This window comes from Elgaria multicarinata, chromosome 5 (genome assembly GCF_023053635.1).
Source record: "Elgaria multicarinata webbii isolate HBS135686 ecotype San Diego chromosome 5, rElgMul1.1.pri, whole genome shotgun sequence".
In the NCBI taxonomy this organism is placed as follows: Eukaryota; Metazoa; Chordata; class Lepidosauria; order Squamata; family Anguidae; genus Elgaria; species Elgaria multicarinata.
The window spans coordinates 118,369,540-118,392,784 of NC_086175.1; the positions used below are offsets into that span (position 1 = coordinate 118,369,540).

General features: G+C 40.8%; 1 protein-coding gene across 2 annotated transcripts; it reads right to left on the reverse strand.

The window, feature by feature from the left end:
* Positions 1–2,369: 2,369 nt before the first annotated feature.
* Positions 2,370–22,374, reverse strand: CFAP300 (cilia and flagella associated protein 300). 2 transcript variants are annotated; one of them, XM_063127838.1, is made up of 7 exons: positions 22,253–22,374; positions 20,995–21,076; positions 17,294–17,366; positions 11,800–11,966; positions 9,044–9,216; positions 7,312–7,378; positions 2,370–2,547 (listed from the first exon to the last, which is right to left on the reverse strand). In XM_063127838.1, the coding sequence occupies exons 1-7, from the start codon at positions 22,363–22,365 to the stop codon at positions 2,416–2,418; spliced, it is 807 nt and encodes a 268-aa protein (XP_062983908.1). In that variant the 5' UTR covers positions 22,366–22,374; the 3' UTR covers positions 2,370–2,415. The 2 variants fall into 2 exon arrangements, with proteins under 2 accessions (XP_062983908.1, XP_062983909.1); XM_063127839.1 differs by lacking the exon at positions 7,312–7,378 and having other exon boundaries at positions 9,049–9,216.
* Between the last annotated feature and the right edge of the window lie 871 nt (positions 22,375–23,245).

Sequence of the window (23,245 nt, forward strand, 5' to 3'; positions counted from 1 at the left end):
GTTAAACAGCATGGTTTAGCGTGTTGTCTGAACCAGGCCAGTGTAATCCTATGTCTACTCAGAAGCTTCCCATTGAGGTCAGTGGTATTTACTCCCAGAGAGAGATAGCCCTACCCTTAAGCGCTCTTATGCCCACACAGAATCTATTTTCCCCTGGGTGTCCATTATTTGGATGTTTCCTGGCCTTGTGTGATTTCCCCACATTTTAAAAGGTTGAAATGCCTCTCCTAAGGCTTAGTTTCTGGCAGGAAGAGAGTCAACCTAAAATATGCTGGTGTGTTGGGCCCTGTCCCTTTTGGATCTACCATCACCAGTGCAACACCCCTGCCCTAGACTTTTCCAGTGCTCCAACATTTAAGGTGCAATCCTATGCAGGTTCACACAGAACCCCCCCCAGCAATGCTGGGAGCTGGACTTTTTCCTGTCTAAACATGCATAGGATTGCAGCCTTATATATCAATGTGCTGTACAAATCACCTCCTTGCTGAGTCAGCAGGAGTGCAATGAGACCTCATCCTAGAAAGGTCAGTGGGCCCAAGGCATTCTGGGGAAATTACAAGGGTGGGCAGCTGAAGGTGTGCTTTGCAGCATGCCCAGACGCCTTGAAAAAGTGATTTTTAAGAACCTGGTTAGAAAAAGAGAGATATGTGCGAGAGTGATGAATAGGGTGCATGCTTGTGTGTGAAAAGAAGTGTAGAGCACATGAGGTTTTGGGGGGAGGGAATAATCCTGAGCATGAGTTTTGGGGTGGGTATTATAGAGATAATGGTTGCACGTGGGGGGGGGTTGTCTTGACGATGGCACATTGGCGCACCAAGTCCCCAAAACTCACGTGTCTCCAAGCCAAAGAGCGAGTGCGGGATTTATAACCATGGGAGGGACAGGAGGAAACGCTCTGCCATACCACTGCAGGAGCCCCACTGCGCCTCAGCATGGTCCTCCCCAGTTCCCCCGTTACCTCGTGCACTATTGAGTTTAAGAGTTGGGGGAAGACTTCAATATTGTGATTTTGGAACTGGACAATGCATTCCTCCTTCTCTCCAGGATGCGCAGAAGCATTCCAGCAGCCATTTGGCTCGCTGGCCCACCCCCTCCCCACTGTCCAGCTGATGGCAACCAATCAGGGATCACCATTGGCTGGGACACACCTCCGCTGCAAGTCCAGAGCAAGGCGACAGAGATGCACCATCGTCACCTTGCTCCACAGAAAAAGGCTGGGATAAGTCCCTGACTTTTTAAATTCGGAGCTTCAGGGGAAAGCCCTGGGATGGCTCCGCAATGGCTGCTGCATCATATAAATGACCTAGCACCACTGCGGAGCCACCTTGTCACTTCCCCCCCATATAGACAATCCCATGGTGTGTTTGCATGGTGATCCCAGGAGACCAGGGCAGGATCTACACTACTACTTTAAAACAGTTTATAATGGGTTTGATAACTGTTCCAGCTCAGGACACATTACATATATTGTTTTCAAACCGTTTTCAAAGTGCTATATCCTGCTTGGTGTAGATCTAGCCTGGGGAGCAAAATTCCATGCAGAAAAGGTGGGATGGCTGACAGCTATCAGAAGAGATTATGGGTGGGAGGATGATTTGGCTGGCAGAAAGAGTAAGAGGAGAAATTAGCGGACTGAGAGTTAATTGAACAGGAATTGATTTAGTGGAGGAATTGATTTAGATAAAATCTTTCTATTAATTTGGGGGAATTAATTTTAAAGGCATTTATTTAGAGGTTGTTCGGGGAAATAAATGTTATTGCCTTCTGTAAAATGTGAAGTGCATTCAAAGGAGTGGTTTTGTGTTCTGGGGCTTAGACCTGCCTCCGCCTTGTGCTCTGATTCTTGGACAAGTTTATTACAATTATTTATATCTCACCAGGGCCTTTTGTGACAAACCACACCCACGGCAGTTTCCCAAATTTCCAAATATGCACATGTTTGTGCACAAAAGATTGTGGACCCCATCAATGTAAGGATTACAACGAGGTAATGCATGTGAAGCACTTGAGAGCACTATAGAAATGTTAAGTATTATTATTGTAGATTATAAGGCCAAAACAATCATGGCAATCAGAACTTATTCATTATATACATTGGTGATCTGAACTGTCATTTTCTCTTTAGACTCAAAGACATAATTTTGTCAAATAATTTATTGGATATAATTGCTTATATTTTAAACATTTTATATTGTTTGTTTTTAAATATATGTTTTGTATAGCTTTCCCCTGAACTTTATACTGTGTTCAAATGCTTCTTTTGGTCAGGAGCATACAGTTTTAAACATGAATACAAATATATGCATGTGAAATAAATAATACAGTGCTCAATATGTATATTTAGCTGAAAAGAATAAACCCATATTTAAAAATAGTTCCTCTGTTAAGCAAATATATTTGATTAACCAAGAACAGTCAATTACAGAACAAAACCCCACCAAAAGAATGGTACAAAACATAGATATGTCGTTTCAAAGGATTCACAATCAAATAGACAAAATTCTGCTCATGGCTGTTGGATGAAGGATAACAAGGGCCATGAGCATCCTAGGAAAGAAAAACAATGGCATTAATACAATATAGTAATGGATAATGTATCATAGAACATTCTGTAGTCTGATTTAAATAGACTTAAGCACACTTGGTTATGTTCGGATATAATATTGAATCACAGTTTACTGTTACATGAAGGAGCTTCAGGCTCATGAACTTCCTCCTCCCCTTTCCTCACACAGCTGCAAGAAGATTGGAAGCATCTGCTTCCATTTTCAACATATTGTGATGTGTCATTATGTCCAAACTAGGATAAACTGTGGTTAGCGTTAACTATTATTATTCATAGAACCACGGAGAAAGATCTTTTAGTCCAACCCCCTGCTCAATGCAGGATACAACCACAGAATCCCCAACAGATGGCCATTTCTCCTAATGGTTAGCCAGAATCTACTTCCTTGCAATTTCCACCCACGGGTCTGGGTTCTGCCTTCTGAAGCAACAGAGAACACATCTTCTATTTTCTGTGTAACCATTAAGAATGTTAAGAGCCCTGCTGGATCCGACCAAGGGTCCATCTAGTCCAGCATTCTGTTCACACAGTGGCTGCCCGGCTGCCCACAGGAAAACCACAAGCAGGACTTGAGTGCAACAGCACCCTCCTGCTGAGGTTCTCCAGTAACTGGTGTACATAGGCATACTACTTCTGAAACAGGAGGTAGCATATAGCCATCAGGACTACTAGCCATTGATAGCTTTATCCACCATGAATTTCTCCAATCCCCTTTTAAACCTATCCAAAATGGTGGCCCTACTACATCTTGTGGGAATGATTCCATAGTCTAAGTATGTGCTGTGTGAAGTACTTCCTTTTATGTCCTGAATCTCCCACCATTTAGTTTCATGGGTTAACCCTGGGCTAAATACACCCAGCTCTTTCAACCATTCCTCACAGGACTTGCTTTCTAGACCCATCACCATCCTGGTCATTCTCCTCTAGATATGGTTCAGTTTATTGATCCTCCTTAAAACATGGTGCTCAAAACTGAACGAAGCAGTCCAGATGTGGCCTCACCAGTGCAGAACAGGATGGAACTATTATTTCTCGTGATCTAGACATTATGCTTATGTAGCATAATATTGCATTAGCTTTTTTTGTTTCTCCCTCCTATCCTCACTCAGATGCTTTCAACATGCCTCTCAGATTCATCTTTTACTTATAATTCTACTCCTGTTACTTTCTATTGTATACTTTTTGAACAACGTAGTAAGTCTCATCCCACCATGTCTCAGTGACAGCTATCAGATCATATTTAACTTTCCATATTAGGATTTCAAGTTTATCCTGTTCCCCCCACCCCCATCTCTGTGCATTAGTATATAGACATTGGGAGTTGCATTTCTCTGCTGTATTTACTTGAAAATTACTAGGTCCCACCTCTATGCCTTATTTCCTCCTTTGTCACACAAGTTTTTGTCCCTTGTACATGGGCAGGCGCAAATTGAGAGACTAGCTCTGGTGCTGATAAAAATGATTAAAATCTTTAATAATTCTTGTCTGTGTCTGGAATGCTTGACGTTTCGGATTTGAAATAATCCTTCTTCAGGAGCTGACACTGAAAACCTTATTCTTATATTTTAAATATTTTCTGGAGCCTTTTTCCTTTCTGAGCGTTCTGCTGAACTGCCTCTAATCAAAGAGTTCTGGCTCATAGCTGCAAGCCTCCCGCACAGGATTAGGCCCTTTCTACACCTAAGGATTATCCCAGGAAAATGGAGGGATCATCCTTGCCTGCTCCCAGAATCCCGTGTGTGTCATTTGCATGCACAGGGATGATCCCAGGACGATCCCAGGGGAAAAGGCAGGTGTAGAAACGGCCTTAGTTTCATCAGGCTTGCAAGACTCCTGGCAACCATGTTGTTCTTAGTATTGCTTGTGAGGTGCAGCCCATCTCCTTCCATGAGTTCTTCATTTTGGTAGCACAGGCTATTAAAACTAGCCAACCAAACAGTAGTTAATTGTCCTGGCATGTTTCAATAAATCACAGTTAACACTAACCAAAGTTTGTCCCACTTTGGACATAACAGCTAACTGTGGTTTAGTTGAAAATGGAAGCAGATGCTCGTTGGCATGGAGGAGGAGGAGTGAAGAGCCCAAGGCTCATGCATGTACCCTATTTCTTCGATTCTAAGACACACTTTTTTCCCCATACAAACATCTCTAAAAATGGGGTGCGTCTTAGAAGTGCGTCTTAGGATTTTTTTTTCTGTTGGTGGTACTGAAATTAGTGTGCGTCTTACAATCGATGGCGTCTTACAAGCAAAGAAATACAGTAATACTAAACTATGTTTTAGCATTATATGTGACCCAGGCCTATGCTGACCTCTGCTAGTTTTCTGAAAAATATAATAAATATGTTAACTACAAACAACATTGGAAAACAAAGAAAATGCTCAAAAAATCAAGTTTATGAACATTTCACAATCGAAATAAGAGATGATGAAATTCATAACAAACCCCAGGCAGCAGTTCTAGCGCACATGTGAAATGCCATGTGAGGACTTGGCTACCCATTCATTTCTATGGCATGTACAATGCCACTGCATGAGTAAAGCAATCCCAAAATGACTGGGACAGCACTGCTTGCATGGAGCTGCCCTGTCACCATCTCAGTGTTGCAAAGCTTTGAATCAAGGCACTAAACATGCATCGAGATCTGTACTGCAACTTTACAGTCTAAGCATTTACTGGCCAGCAGGTCTAGTTGAGTTCTCATTTCTACTTCAGTGTGGTTATCATTAAAGGAGTTTTAAGCTGGTTCAACTGTAATACTTTTGATATGGAATGCTGAGAATTTTCATTTTATGAGAGTTTGTTTTGGATAAGAACATAAGACGTGCCCAGCTGGATCATACCAATGGCCTATCTAGTCCAATATTGTTCTCACAGTAGCCAACCAGTTGCCTGTAGAAAGCCACAACATAATTCAAGGTGTTTCTTAGAACTATATAAACATGCCCTTTACAAACCCCCACCTGGTGCCCTCCAGATGTTTTCAACTTCAGCTCCCATAAACCCCAGTCAGCATGGCCAATGGTAGAATGCTGAGAGTTGTAGTCTAAAACATCTGTGGGATATCAGGTTGGTGAAGTTTGACCCATAGAGTGCTGTTTCACCACGGACACTATGAATTACAATGAATGTGCTGGTATCCTAATGAAAATTCGGGTTATTAACATTTAACATAGCACTTATCCTGCCAGATTTTGTGCACCTTTATTTGGATATAAATCCAATGAGACTTATCCTCAAGGAAGTAGGCATGAGATTACAGCCTCAATGTGCAAAGTACTCAGTTTATTAGCTTGCTATATGCTTGTCAATGATGCTGTCAAGCCCCAAAATTTAGAAATAGTAAGCCAGGCTTGACAAATAGCATCACAACATTGCACTGACCTATGGGAGCAATTTCCAAAGTATGATTACTGTAAGTCCCACTGAATTCAATGAGATTTATTCCCTAGTAAATGGGCATCAGATGGCAGCTGCCAGCTCTACAAAGACTCTTGCCAATAGCGGAGCCTTATACTTAAGTACTAGCCTGGGAACTACATGCAGACTAGTGTGCAGTTTGGCTGAGGAGGGGTGGAATGGAATGGAATGCACCATCCCTCCTGTGCACTCAGCATAGAAATCAAGCAGGTTGCCAGAGGAGGGAAAGCCCCTCCCTCTGCATCCATTATAAAAATGCAGTGATCTTCTGTAGGAGGGACAGAGCTCTCTAGTCACTTTCATTGGTTAATTACGCAGCTGCAATAGTGCCTTCCTTTTCAAAACGGGGCTTCATGGATAAAAAGTTAAAATACTTTATTTTAATTTTTGCAGGGCTTGAAAAGCTATGCTACAATTAATCCAACGTCTACAGTCTAATCTAATATCTACATTTTAGAATTAATTTCTCTGCTTTGATGTACTATTTTGCAGTGTTTAGGTGATTCAAGCCTCATTGAAGGATTTGGGCCCATTTTAATATAAGTGGCTCTGTCTCCACCAGTGCTGTTCCACACTTTAGGAGACTGTCACACTCCTTTATACTTTGATAATGCTCAATATGTCATGCCATATAGTGAAAGAAATAAATTATTCAAAGTAGCCCATTGTCGATAATCTGATTTAGATTTAATTGTTTTCGTACCACTGTTGCCATCATATTTCTATCAAATTAAATAGTGAAATTCATCAACATGTTATCTTTTATGGGTTCCCCCCTGTCAGCACATAAGCAAAATTAGTGTTGGTTTTTAAGCTTCATATAGATCTGTTTAGGCCTAAAGAACATTTTAAACTGGCTGCGCCAAGTTATTCCTAATTATGGTGTTATGCTACCAAACCTACGTATTTCATCTGCATACCGGAATTACTCATAATTATTTGGGAAAGTATTATATTACTGCCCATTTACAACAGTTTCTTCCTTCCCACAGATCTACACCAAGCAGGACATAACACTTTGAAAGTGGTTTGAAAACAGTATATGGAATGTGTTATGGGCCCCAACACTTGTTAGTACTGTTATAAATCGTTATAAAGCAGTAGTGTAGATCCTGCCCTAGTCAAAGTTAAGCATGTCTAAGTCCCACTGGTTTCAATGGGAACAATTTGAGCACATGTTTAACTTTTCCACTAAAATCAATGGGATTTAAAAGTGCCCAGTTGGATTTGCTTAAATTAGGCATTATTCATGATTTTATTTCAAAATTATATCCAAGAATATTTGGGGTTACATGTTTAGTACTCCTACTCAGTGACATACTTACATAAGCACAGACTTTAAAGATGGTAGAGATTATATTTATTTCCTTAGTTTCAGAATTCCTTTGAACACTGAAATTTATAAAAAAAAATATAAACCAACTTTTAGTGAAGACAACTTCAAAACATACATTTTAAAGTTTGAGATACTTATCAAAGGGCTGAAAGAAAAATATCCTACTTGCGGAATGGATTGGTAACTAAAGAGATAATAAAATGAAAGATCAAATGAGGCTTTCAAGAATAAAGGGGGAACACTAGGAAAACAAGTAGAAACATGAAGTACACTGGAAGAAAGAAGGTGGAAAAGGAGATTGAAGTGGCCAGGAGAGTAAGAAAAGCATTAAGATAAATGTTGTGGCAACCAAGAGTGAATATGGCTCTTACTGTTATAAGCTACCTTTGGGGCCCGATTGGAATTAGTTTATTAAATCGGAAGGACAGGAAAGGGGCCAAGGAAGACTTCAGAGTGCTTCCAATGTACTGTCCATGGGTAAGAATACAGTGCCTACCATAATACTGCTGGAGTATGATGACATAGCATGGTCTCTACCTAGGAGCCAGTTTCTATCTATTTCTTCTGTAGAAAAAGCTGTTCCTTATATAATGGTTAGAGCAGAGGAATGGTCTAGGCATTTATGCCCAACTCTGCTTAGTCCTGGTCAGATACAAAATGCTATGTTGAAGCTTCAACCTGCCCAGATCATGAAGCCATTAATCATTTCATAATTTCCAATGCAATTACTTCAATAAAAGTGAAACCAGTTGACTATGAAATGATAAATAAAATGTTTTCTTATATGACACTGAACCTTTCAATTCAAGTATCTTCGTAATAACTTAAATAGATGTACACAATGGATCACATCTCACCAGTCTTAAAACTACTGCACTGGCTGCCAGGCTAAATTCAAGGTACTGGTAATTTTCCAAGCTGTTAGGGCTTTAAAAGCTCTTTAAAAAACCCTTTCCCCAAATGAACCTGTCTGGCTATTAACATATTCCTCAAGCCCTTGTTTGGATTCCCCTGCTTTCAGAAGTGAGGCTAGCAGTGATCCATGCTACAGAATTCCCTACTGTGGGATCCTGACGTTGATCCTCCCAGAGTGCAGGACACAGAATAACGGGCTCAAGTTAAAGGAAGCCAGATTCCAGCTGGACATCAGGAAAAACTTCCTGACTGTTAGAGCAGTACGACAATGGAATCAGTTACCTAGGGAGGTTGTGGGCTCTCCCACACTAGAGGCATTCAAGAGGCAGCTGGACAGCCATCTGTGAGGTATGCTTTAGGGTGGATTCCTGCATTGAGCTGAAGGTTGGATTCGATGGCCTTGTAGGCCCCTTCCAACTCTGCTATTCTATGATTCTGTGAAATGCTCTCCCCAGGAAGACTCATCTGGCACCAAGTCTAACGTCTTTCTGGCACCAAGTGAAAGCCTTATTTGGCTAGATGCTAAATTTTATACTGTTTTTATCTGGCTTTTTAAACTCTTGTGTTGCTACTCTTTTTGTTTTATTGTCTAATTTTAGGTTTTTAATTTTAAAATTGTTAGCCACTTGAAGGTTTCAGCCTGAAGAGACAGGAAAAAATAGCTCTAAAATAAGGGCACAATTCTAGGCATGTTTAGAGAGAAATAAGTCCTACAACTTCTTCGCTGGGGGATGCAGGGAGTTGTAGGACTTATTTCTGTCTAAACATGCACAGGATTGAGCCCTAAATCAGATTCACAAATTTACCTCACTAAATCTTTATATAAAGCTTTTGTTGTTTCCAAGTATGGACCAAGTTCATCTTCATATTGACAGAGAGCTCCTCCAAGGCAAAGATGCTTAAAAAGACAGAAGAGAAACTCCTCTCGGTCCGAATGGCTGAATAAATCATAGTGGTCTGAATCTTCTAGAAGAAGTACCTATCATAAGACAAGGAGGCCAAACAATGTGATATGGGAAATGTTTTAAGTAGTATAAACTATCAAATACAAAAAATAGATTAATTTGAATACACAAATGTTTTCTATTTGTAAATACACATGCAATATATTTTGTAAGATATATATATATATATATGACGGTACATACACCCACTTGATTCTAACACAGGGTTGGGTAACCTGTGACCCTCCAAATGATGTTGGGCTCCAACTTTCATCAGCCCCAGCCAGCGTGGTCAGGGATTATGGGAGTTGTACTCCAACATCATCAGGAGGGACACAGGTTCCCCAACCAGTGTTCTATCAGCAAGCCACCAGGCTGGTAAAGGAACCCTACTAGATAGTACACAATCTGGCAAAATCTTAACAGTGGGATTAATCTGGCATTCATTTTCTACTGGTGAAGTAATAACCATAGTTAAGGAGACATAAGGTGGTATCAGAGTGAAACAAGGGAAAGTATGGCCTTTCTACACCTAAGGATTATCCCAGGAAAATGGAGGGATCGTCCCTGCCTGCTCCCGGGATCCCGTGTGCCATTTTCATGCACAGGAACGATCCCGGGACGATCCCTGGAAAAAAGGCAGGCGTAGAAATGTTGGGCTGCAAGAGAGAAGCCAGATCATAACCTGACTCAATACCTGACCAAACTGCACTGCTACCATCAGCTTTGGAACAGATGTTAGCAAGGAATTCTCCCAACAAGAAAGAAAAGAAAAAAGAGGCAAAGATTGCTGTAAAGCATTTATTCTGAACATTCAATGCCTTATGTAGTTTAAGTTAACACTCTGTGTCAAGGGTAATTTCAGTATGAATCAACCCATTCAACCAACTGAGGTAACTACTTTTTAAGATTGAAACAAAGTCATAATTATCACATGCTAAACATTTCCTGAACCCCAACTGAAAGAGTGCTGTTTGCCCTATCAGTCATGCTTTGAGATGCAAGTGTTGAAAGAAATAATAGTAGATCTGGTTTCAATGGGAGATGTATAATCCATTCTTGAGCCAGAGACGTTAGCAGGAGGTACCATGCCTGTCTGTGTCATGCCGCAGTGACATGTGCTATGGGATCTATTTTGGAATAGAAAGGGCAAAAGGAAAAAAGAAAAGTGGCTATCAGAGGAAATTGGGGGAGGGGGCAACACTGGAGAAGATATCAGAGGTTAGCAAAAAAAAAAAAAAAAATCCAGGAAGAAATGCAAAACAAGATGTTACAAACCCTCTGGGTTTGAAAAAAGAAACAAAAATATTATCTGTTGATTCTGCAGAGGTAAACAAGGAACTGAGTGGCTGAGTTTCTGTCTCTGCCCCTCGACTAAGACAATTGGTGCCAGAAGCATTAGTCAAAGGGAGGGGTATGAGCACATCATGCTCCAAGCATAGAAGCCTTGAAGAACTGCTCATTTCAGCCCCTTACAATCTGTAATACAATAGTTGCAAAATACAGTTGTCTGAAACTAAATGTTCACATAATGATAATAATCATGCTATGATAAGCAAAGGAATCAGAGATTTTTTTAAAAAAAAATCACTTTGGTGTTTATTAATGTTTTATGCCTACAAGACCTTCACGGCAATTTGATCTATCAACAAATATTATCCATGATAACGGTACAGATCCCAATGCTAAGGCAAAGCACGCCATCATCTTCATCCTCTTATGCCTTTAGTTGACAGAAATGAAAAGTCCACACCTTTATCAAGAATGCCTGAACACAACAATTGTGATCATACACTGTTGGGCACTCATTTGGTAGTAGTACAACATTCTGCTACAACCTGAAACAGAATTAGTACTTAGCCAGGAGGGCTAAGGAAAGAAAATGTGGAACTAAAAGTGATTAACTGATTAGTACTAGTTAACTAAAAAAGAGAAAACATTAATTAATTACATACTGACTCCATTAATATTGAATGGGAGTTTCCCTATTGATTCCAATGGGAGATGACTTTTTGCACAGAAATACATTCCTGTGTTTCAGGATCCTAACAACAGGTTCCTTTTACAGAAAAACAAAGTTTTTTTTTTTTTCTGGGAACTGTTTCCAGGTTCATTGGTATGTCTACTACACCAGCCATCCCCAACCTGCTGCCCTCCAATGGCCATGCTGGTGGGAGATCATGGGAATTGTAGTGCAGTACATAAGGGAGGCACCAGGTTAGGAAGTTTATATTATACAAATATTTTACCAGTTAAGTAGCACAAACGATAAAGACAACCAACCCCAACACGGAAGCAGATGCTTCTGTAATCCTTCAGAAAGGGAACTCAGGTATTTTGTGATCTTCTATGTGGAAAGAAGGGTATTACATATGTAATCCTATAAAAAGGATTACATATGTAATGCAAATAGGTGCTATTTGCAAAAGAACCTCCTACTGATGAACTACAACTGAACTGTATTTTGATTCATTTCCCTTCTTTCTCGGAGTTGGAAATTCCTACTTCTACTTTGAAAAGAAACAGTGGAAAATATAGAAGGATGATAGAAATTGCCAGGGACGCCCAATGTATGGACATTGGCAAGAGATTAAAAAGAAACTAAACTCCATGCTGACCTTTCTTAACTCATCTGCAATGAGCATCCCATCATGGTATTCGTCAAAACACTTTACAATATTTCCAGTTTCTCGAACAACCCCTTCACAGTATAGTCGGTCAAAAAATGACATGGAAACTTGCGTGCACAGTACATTCTTGACTTCAACTTTTCTCACATTAATATCTGAAAGATACAGTAGAAATCAAATTAAAGGAACAAACTATAATTTTCACTGTGTGTGCAAGATTTTATTTTCATAGCTAAACAAAGCTCTAATACTGAAAGTAATACTTCTATATGCTATATTTTAAGCTTGTAGAATTTCCCCCCACTCGATGAATATTAATACATTTAGGGAGCAATCCTGTGGTGCCTGGGAGAGTCCCAGGGACATAGGATCTTTTAGATCCCCCTCCCAAAGCCATAGACACTCCTATGACCTCAGGAAGGGGACTCTCTGTTGCAGAGAGAACCACAACACCTGCTTTCTGAGGACATATGGCCTCACAGGAAAAAGGAAGTATTCTGGTGGGGGTGGGGACGAAGGGGATAGGCTGGGATATGCTCTATCCTAGGGGCTCTCCAGCCCCAACCCTGCTCCCAGCAGCACGACTGCTGTAGACAGACTGAGAGGCCCACCTAGAGAGAAAAAAATTAAAAGGAGAAAGGACAAAAATTGCCTCCATTGCTCCTCCCACCCTGCCAACAGCAGACCAGCAGGGCACAAGATACTCAGAAGCCTCTGTCTACCAGACAGCAATCCTATAAGATTGCGCAATTAGAATCGTGAATGAAATGAAGCTGGACCAGATTTCCCCAACTTGGTGCCCTCCAAATGTGTTGGACTAAAACATCCCCCATGCTGACTACGGATGATTGAAGTTGTAGACCAACATATCTGGAAAGCATCATTATGGAGAAGGCTGGGAAATTCCAATGTGATCACAAATGACTTTTGCTACCAAAAACAATTTGCAATTAATAATAATAATAATAATAATAATAATAATAATAATAATTTATTTATTTATTCAGTTTGAGTTGCCCTAGAGCTGAAGCTGTCAGGGCGACATAAGTGTTAAAAACAAATACAATAAAGCCAATAATATTGCTTAAAACAAGAAGAATGTAAAAGTAGCAGCAACAATCATTTTAGAAGCGGAAGATAACTATCAAAGGAGCTGAAAAATCTGAGCATCCAAAAACAAGCAAAAAGGCAATTTTAAAATGCAGCTTTAAACATATCATTAAAACAAAAACAAGTTATTCCCTCTTCCCGAACGTCTAGTGAAACATACACTGGATACCGAAAGCATTACAATGTGAGGCAGCGTTACAATGTCAGGATGCAGGGTAGGTAGAACTAGACATTAGAAAGAGAGAGGGGGGACTTGACACGGAGATACTATTTTCATCAGCATTCCAAAGTTCTTTTTAAATGGTTCCACTCACTGTGGGTGGCCATGGGCAAGTCACTATCACTCAGCCTAACCACAGGGTAAAATGTTGTTCTGACCTCTTTAGAGGAAGGCCAGGATACAAATGTAAGAATGGAATAAATAATATAAACATTGGGCAAAATCCATTAAGAACTTCTACTGTGAATGTAGCTTTGAAATGAAAAGGAAATATGCAAGTGTTGTCTTGCCAAAATTTCAACTAAATATGATAGCTTTATGAATAGGAAGTACAAAATGATTTTTTCTAGTAACATCTAAACTGAGAATAATACATAAAAAAGGAATCAATGTAGAAGAAGAAGGAACTTGTACTCAGACCAAAACATGCACACTATATAGTCCAAGGGTGGGTAACTTACAGCGATCCAGAGGCCATTTTTGCCTCCGATTGCTGCCACTTGCGGTGTTCCACAGGGCTCCCCCATCAAAAAAAAAGCAGCAACCTGCTCTGTGGTGCTGCAGAGCATAACAAAGCTATATTTAACTTGTTTGCATTTAACCATTTAAATTTAACTGTTTCGGCACTCCGGTGGCTAGAGAGCACCAAAAGGCCAAATTTAGCTTGCAATTAAGCTAGAATTAGCCATTTTGATGCTCCTATCCGCTAGGAGCCTTTTAAAAAGATTATTGAGGTGTTGTTTTTTTACCAGAATTACACGTTACCCACCCCGATATAAACAATCAGAACTCCTTTTGAGAAGAAAAAAATTGACTGGGAAGCAGTGGGTAATGTTACTGGCTCCTGCTCCTGTCACTTTAACAACAGTTTAATCTACAGACATTAGCAGGTATATACATTGTTTTTATATATATATATATATTTTAATATACCCTATTGGTTATGAACTGGCCTGGAAATTTTTAACAGATCTTAAAACACAACAAAACAACAAACAAAACTACAGTAAAACAACAATTAAGGGAAGCACCAAAAACAACTTCAACATGAGTTAAAAGCCTGGGTAAATTAAAAGGCCTTGCAAAGTACCCAAGACAAATGAACATTGGCACCAGGCATGTTTAGCTAGGGTAGAATTCTACAACCATGGCCCTACAACCAAACAGTCTCTCTAGTTGCTACCTGCCATACTTCAGATGGTGGAGGCATGGATCTTGAGTAGTTGAACTACTCAGTGATGATGGCAAATTGAAAACAGATGACAAAGAAAAGGCCGAAGTGCTCAACTCCTACTTCAGCTCAAGTCTTCTCCCAAAAGCGGGTCTATGACACCTCTGGCAAAAGGAAGTACAAGCTGAAGGGGCAGGATTGAAGCTTGAGATTGATGTTCAAGGAACACCTAATTTCTTTGAATGAGTTCACATTTCCAGGGCCTGATGAGCTGCATTCTAGAGTAATAAAGGAGCTGGCAGAACTCTCAGAACCACTGCCTATCATCTTAATTAGTGAAGTGCCGTACAATTGAAGGAAGGCTAATATTGTCCCTATCTTCAAAAACGGTAAAAAGAAGGAACCTGGGAACTACTAACTAGTTAGTCTGACATCAATCCCTGGGAAATTTTTGGAGCAGATTATAAAGAAGTCAATCTGCAAGCACCTTGAAAACAATGCAGTGATTGCTAGAAGCCAGCATGGATTTGTGAATAACAAATCCTGCCAGACTAATCTGATCTCATTTTTTGAACAGGTAACCTTCCTTGTGGACTGTGGGAATGCTGTGGACATAATATATCTTGATTTCGGCAAAGCTTTTGACAAAGTACTCCATGACATTCTGATCAGCAAACTAGCTAAAAGTGGACTAGATGGAACATGGTTGGCTACAAAATCAGACTGAAAGAGTGCTTATCAATGGTACCTTCTCAAACTGAGGGGAGGTAACGAGCAGGGTACCACAGGGCTCACTACTGGGTCCAGTGCTCTTCAACAATTTTATTAATGATTTGAACAAGGAGGTGCAGGGAATGCCAAATGCACTGTTATAAGATAGGGGATACTTGGCTCAGCAATACTACAAACGAGAAGGATCTTGGAACTGTTGCAGATCACAAGCTGAACATGAGCCAACAGTGTGATGTGGTTGCAAAAAAAGCAAAGGTACTGGTTCCCCTCTATTCAGCACTGGTTAGACCTCATCTTGAGTATTGCATCCAGTTCTGGGCACCACACTTCAAGAAGGATGCAGACAAGCTGACGGAGGGCAATGAGGATGATCAGGGGTCTAAAAACAAAGCCCTAGGAGGAGAGACTGAAAAAACTGGGCATGTTAAGCCTGGAGAAGAGAAGACTGAGAGGAGACATGATACGGCTCTGCTCAAATACTTGAAAGGTTGTCACACAGAGGATCTCTTCAAGATCATCCCAGAGTGCAGGACACAGAATAATGGGCTCAAGTTACATTACCTAGGGAGATTGTGGGCTCTCCCACATTAGAGGCCTTCAAGATGCAGTTGGACAGTCATCTTTCAGGAATGCTTTAAGGTGAATTCCTGCATTGAGCAGGGGATTGGACTTACAGGCCCGTTCGAACTCTACTATTTTATTCTATGATTAGCATATGGACAAGTTGATGGAAAAGACAGTCCCTCAAGTACCCAAGACCCAAGCCGTGTAGGGCTTTAAAAGGTAAGTACCATTTCTTTTAATAGTTGGAAGCTATCTAGGAACCAGTGAAGTTCTTTAAACACTGAAGAGATGTATTCCAAAAACGAGTAAGGAGCCTAGTGGCTGCATTTTGAGCTAACTGCATTTTCCAGGCAGTCTTCAAAGGGGATCTTCATGCAACACACATGGCTGTAATCTAATCTGGAAGTTACCAGAGCATGTATAACTATGGCCAAGCTATATCTATCCAAGACGGGCCACATAGGGTAAAAGATACTACACTTGGATTCCTAGGGACAAAACTGGATCAATGAGCATACCCAGACTGAGAACCTGATTTCTGCAGTTAGTTGTCTACTGTGTGAACAGAATGCTGGACTAGATGGACTCTTGGTCTGTCCCAGTATGGCTCTTCTTGTTTCTTAGAGGAGTACAACCCCATCCAGAACAGGTTGAACACCATTTCTCTCCATACTGAGAAAAGTTTCACATGCTGATTTGTGCTAACTTCCATGCTGCTAAAATCACAAAAGAAGGACAGGGCGATGTTGTTCTGGTCAATTGACAACTCTAAAAGTGGGGCTAGATCGGCTTGCAGTTATAGTTACTTTCCTAAGCTCAGACCTGGCAACGCAAGGACTCAATATTTTGCAGAAAACTGCTTCCCAGAAGAAACCAGATAGGACATACCTGGGACACCCACAACACGCCCTAGAAAATGGCTTATATGTGAATGGCAAGTAGCTCATCATCTCTAGTTATGTGATGTCCCATACAAGCTCTAATAACACAGTTTGTGATATCTCCTGGCTAGGGATTATGATCTACTTGTCATTCACCAGGGTGTGCTGTGGTCACTTCAGGTGTGCCCCATTTGGTTTCATCTGGATGACACTGTAGAACAAAGGCTGTCCATCTCACAACGAAAAGCATAGGAACATATGAAGATGCCTTATACTGAGTCAGGCTATTGTCCATCTAGCCCCAGTGTTGTCGACATTGACTGGCAGTGGCTCTCCAGGATTTCAAGCAGGATTTTTTCCAGACCAACCTGGAGATGCTGAGGATTAATCCTCCCATGAGCTATCATCCAGAGCATAGGGGGCCGGAAACCACTGGCACATAATTGTTAGTTTAGGGTAGAGTGAAAGATGTCTTAGTTACTACAATCAAATTTGATTTAAATTATCACATTAAAAAGAAAAGAAAAGAAAAGAAAAGAAAGCACAACCAATATATTTTTGAGAGAGCCAAAACCAACAGTACAAATCATTAACATAAACGTAAGTGTCGAGCACAGATGAAAGATCCTGAAATACCAAGAATCCAAATACATTAGTGTTTCTTATAACTTTGTTAAGAATAATATTTTCTACTCTGCAATTCATGTCACTGAAATGATAAAAATGTGAATAATAATAATAAAAGAATTATTACATCAAAAGAGGATTTAAAAGAGAAGAATATTCCAAATATACTCTATTTACCTAATGTAGTCCATTGTTCAGAAGCTGAAAGCAATTTCAAATTGCTATTAACGTCTGGGTGATTAAAAAAGGCCTAGAAGTAGAGATGCATGACAATTAATCAGTTAAACAGATTCTGTTAAGATTTGATAAACACATCAAATAAGGCAGCCTAAGCTTAACTTCTAAATTCTGTCCAAATGTTTGAAATTTGGGATTACTTTGCAAATTAGGATTTCCATTCATGTAATTAGTCCTGTAAGTCACTACACCAAAGAAGTCTGTAACATGACAAGCATTTATACCCATGTCTATTTATGTATCAGAAAGGACTTCCCAGGTGTTCTGAACAAATCCAATCCTGTCTTGCAAGTTCACAAGGATATAGATATTTTTATGTAAAGATGATGATGATGATAATAATGATGATGATGGGAACAATTCATAGAAACATTTCTGCGAATGAAAATTATAATGTAAGAATAGGGGAATAGTTCTAAAATATAAGATATGTTAATATATTTGAAGTACAAATCTAAATGAGTTACTTCAAGTTTCCTGACTTGTTGCTGAGCAGAAGCAGGGAAGAGCAACTGGCCCAGCTCAAGTAGAAGCTACAAAAGTAAGCTAGTTCCCAGAGAGAGAGCGAACAGAGAGAGAGCTAACAGGAGTTTGACAGGGGGAGTTCGGCAGGGGAGGCCAAGGGGGAGGCCTCTAAGAAAAAAAAAGAGGGGGGAAAAACAAAGAAAAACATAAAGAGAAACCCACCCACCCACAAAACAAACAAACAAAAAAAACCCAACCAAAAAATCTTATTTTCCCTTAAGACATACTCATATAGTTGTGTACCCTCAGAGAGGTACTCTAAGCTCCACAAAAAGCTTAGAGATGACCTGAAAACAAAAAGGGATACATATAGGAAGTGGAAGGAAGGCCAAGCTACAAAAGAAGAGTACAGACAAGTGGAGCAGAAGTGCCGAAATGGTGTCAGGAAGGCTAAAGCTGTGAATGAGCTGAGATTAGCGAGGGATGCTAAAAGCAATAAAAAGGCTTTCTTCAGATATGTGAGTAGTAAAAGACAGAGGAAAGAAATGGTGGTTCAACTGCTTAATGAGGATGGCAAATTGATAACAGATGACAAAGAAAAGGCTGAAGTGCTCAATTCCTACTTTGCCTCAGTCTTCTCCCAAAAGCGGATCTACGACCCCCCTGGAAAAAGTGAAGCAGAAGTTGAGGGGGCAGGATTACAGTTTGAGATTGATAAACAAATGGTCAAAGAACACCTAATTTCCTTGAATGAGTTCAAATCTCCAGGGCCCGATGAACTGCATCCTAGAGTAATGAAGGAGCTAGCGGAAGAACTCTCAGAACCTTTGTCTATTATCTTTGCAAAATCATGGAAGACGGGTGAGGTGCCGGACGACTGGAGGAGGGCTAACATTGTCCCTATCTTCAAAAAGGGCAAAAAGGAGGAACCTGGGAACTACAGACCAGTCAGTCTGATATCCATCCCAGGGAAAATTCTGGAGCAGATTATAAAGAAGTCAATCTGTAAACACCTTGAAATCAATGTGGTGATCACTAGAAGCCAACATGGATTTGTCAAGAACAAGTCCTGTCAGACAAATTTGATCTCATTTTTGGATAAGGTAACCTCCCTTGTGGACCGTGGGAACGCTGTGGACATCATACATCTTGACTTCAGCAAAGCTTTTGACAAAGTACCACATGACATTCTGATTAACAAACTAGCTAAAAGTGGGCTTGATGGAACAACTATTAGGTGGATTCACAGTTGGCTACAGAATCGGACTCAAAGAGTACTTATCAATGGAACCTTCTCAAACTGGGGAGAGGCAACGAGTGGGGTACCGCAGGGCTCAGTCCTGGGCCCAGTGCTCTTCAACATTTTTATTAATGATTTGGACGAGGAGGTGCAGGGAATGCTGATCAAATTTGCAAATGACACAAAATTGGGTGGGATAGCTAATACCCTGGAAGACAGAAACAAACTTCAAAGTGATCTTGATAGGCTGGAGTGCTGGGCTGAAAACAACAGGATGAAATTTAATAGGGATAAATGCCAAGTTCTACATTTAGGAAATAGAAACAAAGGCACAGTTACAAGATGGGGGGTACTTGGCTCAGCAATACTACAAACGAGAAGGATCTTGGAATTGTTGTAGATTGCAAGCTGAATATGAGCCAACAGTGCGATATGGCTGCAAGAAAGGCAAATGCTATTTTGGGCTGCATTAATAGAAGTATAGCTTCCAAATCACGTGAGGTACTGGTTCCTCTCTATTCGGCCCTGGTTAGGCCTCTTCTAGAGTATTGCGTCCAGTTCTGGGCTCCACAATTCAAGAAGGACGCAGACAAGCTGGAGCGTGTTCAGAGGAGGGCAACCAGGATGATCAGGGGTCTGGAAACAAAGCCCTATGAAGAGAGACTGAAAGAACTGGGCATGTTTAGCCTGAAGAAGAGAAGATTGAGGGGAGACATGATAGCACTCTTCAAATACTTAAAAGGTTGTCACACAGGGGAGGGCCAGGATCTCTTCTCGATCCTCCCAGAGTGCAGGACACGGAATAATGGACTCAAGTTAAAGGAAGCCAGATTCCAGCTGGACATCAGGAAAAACTTCCTGACTGTTAGAGCAGTGCAACAATGGAATCAGTTACCTAGGGAGGTTGTGGGCTGTCCCACACTAGAGGCCTTCAAGAGGCAGCTGGACAAGCATCTGTCAGGGATGCTTTAGGGTGGATTCCTGTATTGAGCAGGGGGTTGGACTCGATGGCCTTGTAGGCCCCTTCCAACTCTGCTATTCTATGATTCTATGAAAAGAACCTGTAAAATCTCACCACTTTTTAGAATAAAAACTCACAATTCCTTTTATTTTATATATAAAGCTGTGCATTCTTAATCAGACTGGTCAGTGTAGCCCAATACTTTCTGGTTTGTCTGGGTTTCCAGAGGTGAGGTGAAAGTTTTTGCCAAGCCTGCTATCAAGGAACTTTTTAAGCTAGCAATAACGAAAATAGAACCTTAAACCTTTTATATGAAAAGAATACTGTTTAACAGTGAACTATGGCCTCTCCAAAAAGATAAAACATTATATTCTGCTTTTCTATTCAAGGAAAAAGCTTAAAACAGATACAATATACTTTTAAAAGTACAATACTTTTTAAGTAAAAAAAAAAAAAGTCCAAACTAACATTAGCCAGAAATAGCATTCCTTTAATTTTTAAAAGCTCTCAATTCTCTTCCTAAAAGGTGGGGTGAAACTTGCTGACCTTTCTCCAGAGGGAATTCCACAAATGAATTATCACTACTAAAAATGCCCTTCGCTGATTTTATCTATTGGGTCAATGGAACCTGGGGTAGGGCATCTCCACTTGAACTCAAGTTATGTGGGTGGGAAGAAGATGGTTCATTTTCATACCTGAACACCTTCATGCACCTTCAAAAACTGCTCTGGAAGGTTGGGGGACTGTCTGGAGATTCAGAGTGAAGGGTTGAAGGACAGAAAATATCCCATCAGAGAAGTCCGCACATGCAACATTGGATTCCACCCTATATTTAAAGCCTTCATTGTCAATATATATATTTTGTTTAAATGAGCTACATTGTGATAAATAGCATTTTTACATGGAAACTCAGTTGTATGTAAAATAATATGCATTACTGTTTTTTAAAGTAAGAAATAAAATCTGGGTAAGTACCATAAGAAAATCATCCCGTTGGTAGTCTTTGAGTGTCTGATCAAAGCTGAATGCTTGTGCTATGATTCTGCCACCCATGGACCTGTAGAATGTAGAAAGAAGTCAGGAAAATAGGCTGTATCACTTGAAGGAGGAAGGATCATATATAAAAGAAAACAAAAAACTCTCTCTAAAAGTAGAAAAGTAACAGTTCAATGTATTGTGCAATCACACTGCCTCAATCAGGGAATGGAATCCAGATTACTTCATTTTCAATTTGCAGCCCTCCTGTGTTTTCCTGCTGCTTCTACTGTATTCTTTCTTACCGCACAAAATCAGTTAAAAAGAAAAAGATGGAATAGCTGCACAATGCCTTCTAAATGGTAGTGCTAAGATCCCTCCATCTGAAAGCACCCAAGACTTGTTATTCTTGCTTTTTAGTTGCAGGATGTTTTTACTTGACATCTCCTACCTACACCTTCAAGCAATACAGTCTCATTCTGCTACCTGAATAAGGCAAGCCTAAAACGGCAAAAACAAACAAACGCCAAAAACATTCAAACTCTCAAAGTGTAATTTCTGGGTGTGTGGCAGATGAATCTTTTCTCCATTACTACATAAAGAAAAATATACTACAAGGGAATACATATATCTCATTCATACATCCATTCGTAATAGAATCTGGTACAAATCCCTCTTTCAATGGGGTGGGTGGGTTTACTCTGTAGTAAGTGTTGAATATTGCAGCCTCAATTTTAATTAATTCTGAAGTTCATCGCCCTACAGATGAGATGTTTCTGAAAATAGCTTCACTGGCCTTTTTCTTTGTGTCCCATCTGAAAGAAGATAACGGGATGGCAGTTGAGGAACAGGCCTTTTGTATTATAGCCTAGCGTTTATGGAACATTGTCTACAAGGATGCTCACCTGGTAATGACACTTGCATCTTTTGGGTACCAAGAATAGACATACTTATTTTCCCAGGTATTTTGACATTAGTAATGGCCCAGTTGTTGTGAGGTGATTTTGTGGTGTTCACTTTTGCGTTTCACGATCCTGGTCGTGAAACGCAAAATCATCCTCACAGAGTCTCTCGGCACTCTTAAGTCTTCTGAAAGCAGTTACCGTGCTAAAGATTCAACCCATCCCCATATCCCTCAACGGAGCCGCCTCCATTTCATCCCACGTTGCTGTGGTTCTTTCCTCTACCCCCCGCCGGCCCGCCCCCCGCGCGCCCCGCCTAAGAAGCGGCCCTAGAAGGAATGGCCGGATCTCCCCACCACTTGAGGAGGCTGTCCTGGGTGTCTCTGCTCTCAAGAGCTGGGAAGGTTTTCTGAGGGAGGTGGCGGAAAGTGTAGCGCGGCTCCGCGCTTGGGTCCCCCCAGGCGGACATGGTCGCTCCTCTAGGCCAAGACGCGCCGGTGGTTGCTATGGAAACGCGCTCCCGCTGCCTGTTGCTGCGCGGTGTTACACATTTCCCCGCACCCCTCGAAACAATCGACCCGGTAAATGCGGTTCCGTTTTTCTTGCCCAGGATAAGGGCTGGAAATCTAACATCTTCATTCAAATCCTATGAGGCAAGGCAAGGACAGGAGACGGATTCAGGCTGCAATCCTATACAATCTTAACTGGTTAGTTAGTACCATTGGATTCATTGGGGCTTCCTTCTGAGTTGACATGTATAGGATTGCACTGGTTGGCCATGTGCCCAACTTTATAGACGACAGTCCTCTATTTGAGGGTATCCTTTATTTGAAGGGCAGTCGGGTTCAAGTTCAGTTTAAAGATAACGAACTGATTATCTGGATCCTTTCCAGTTTGGATTTAGGCATGGTTTGGGGACAGAATTGGCCTTGGTCCCCCTAATGGATAACCTTCTTCGAGAGATGGGGAGTGTGACCTTGTTAATTCTTCTTGATCTCTCAGTGGCTTTCGATACCGTTGACTAAGGTATCCTCCTTCATGAGTTGGAAGTTGGAGGCACTGTTTTACAGTGGTTCAGCTCCTACTTGCGGGGTCAGTTCCAGAGCATAGTACTGGGTGACTGCACTTCAGCTTCATGGCAACTGAACTGTGGAGTACCACAGGGCACCATCCTGTCTCCAGTGTTACCGTATTTCTTCGATTCTAAGATGCACTTTTCCCCCCATATAAACATCTCTAAAAACGGGGTGCGTCTTAGAATCGCGGGTCATTTATTATTTCTTAGAATCAAAGCTTTTTTTCTGTTGGTGGTACTGAAATTAGTGTGCGTCTTACAATCGATGGCGTCT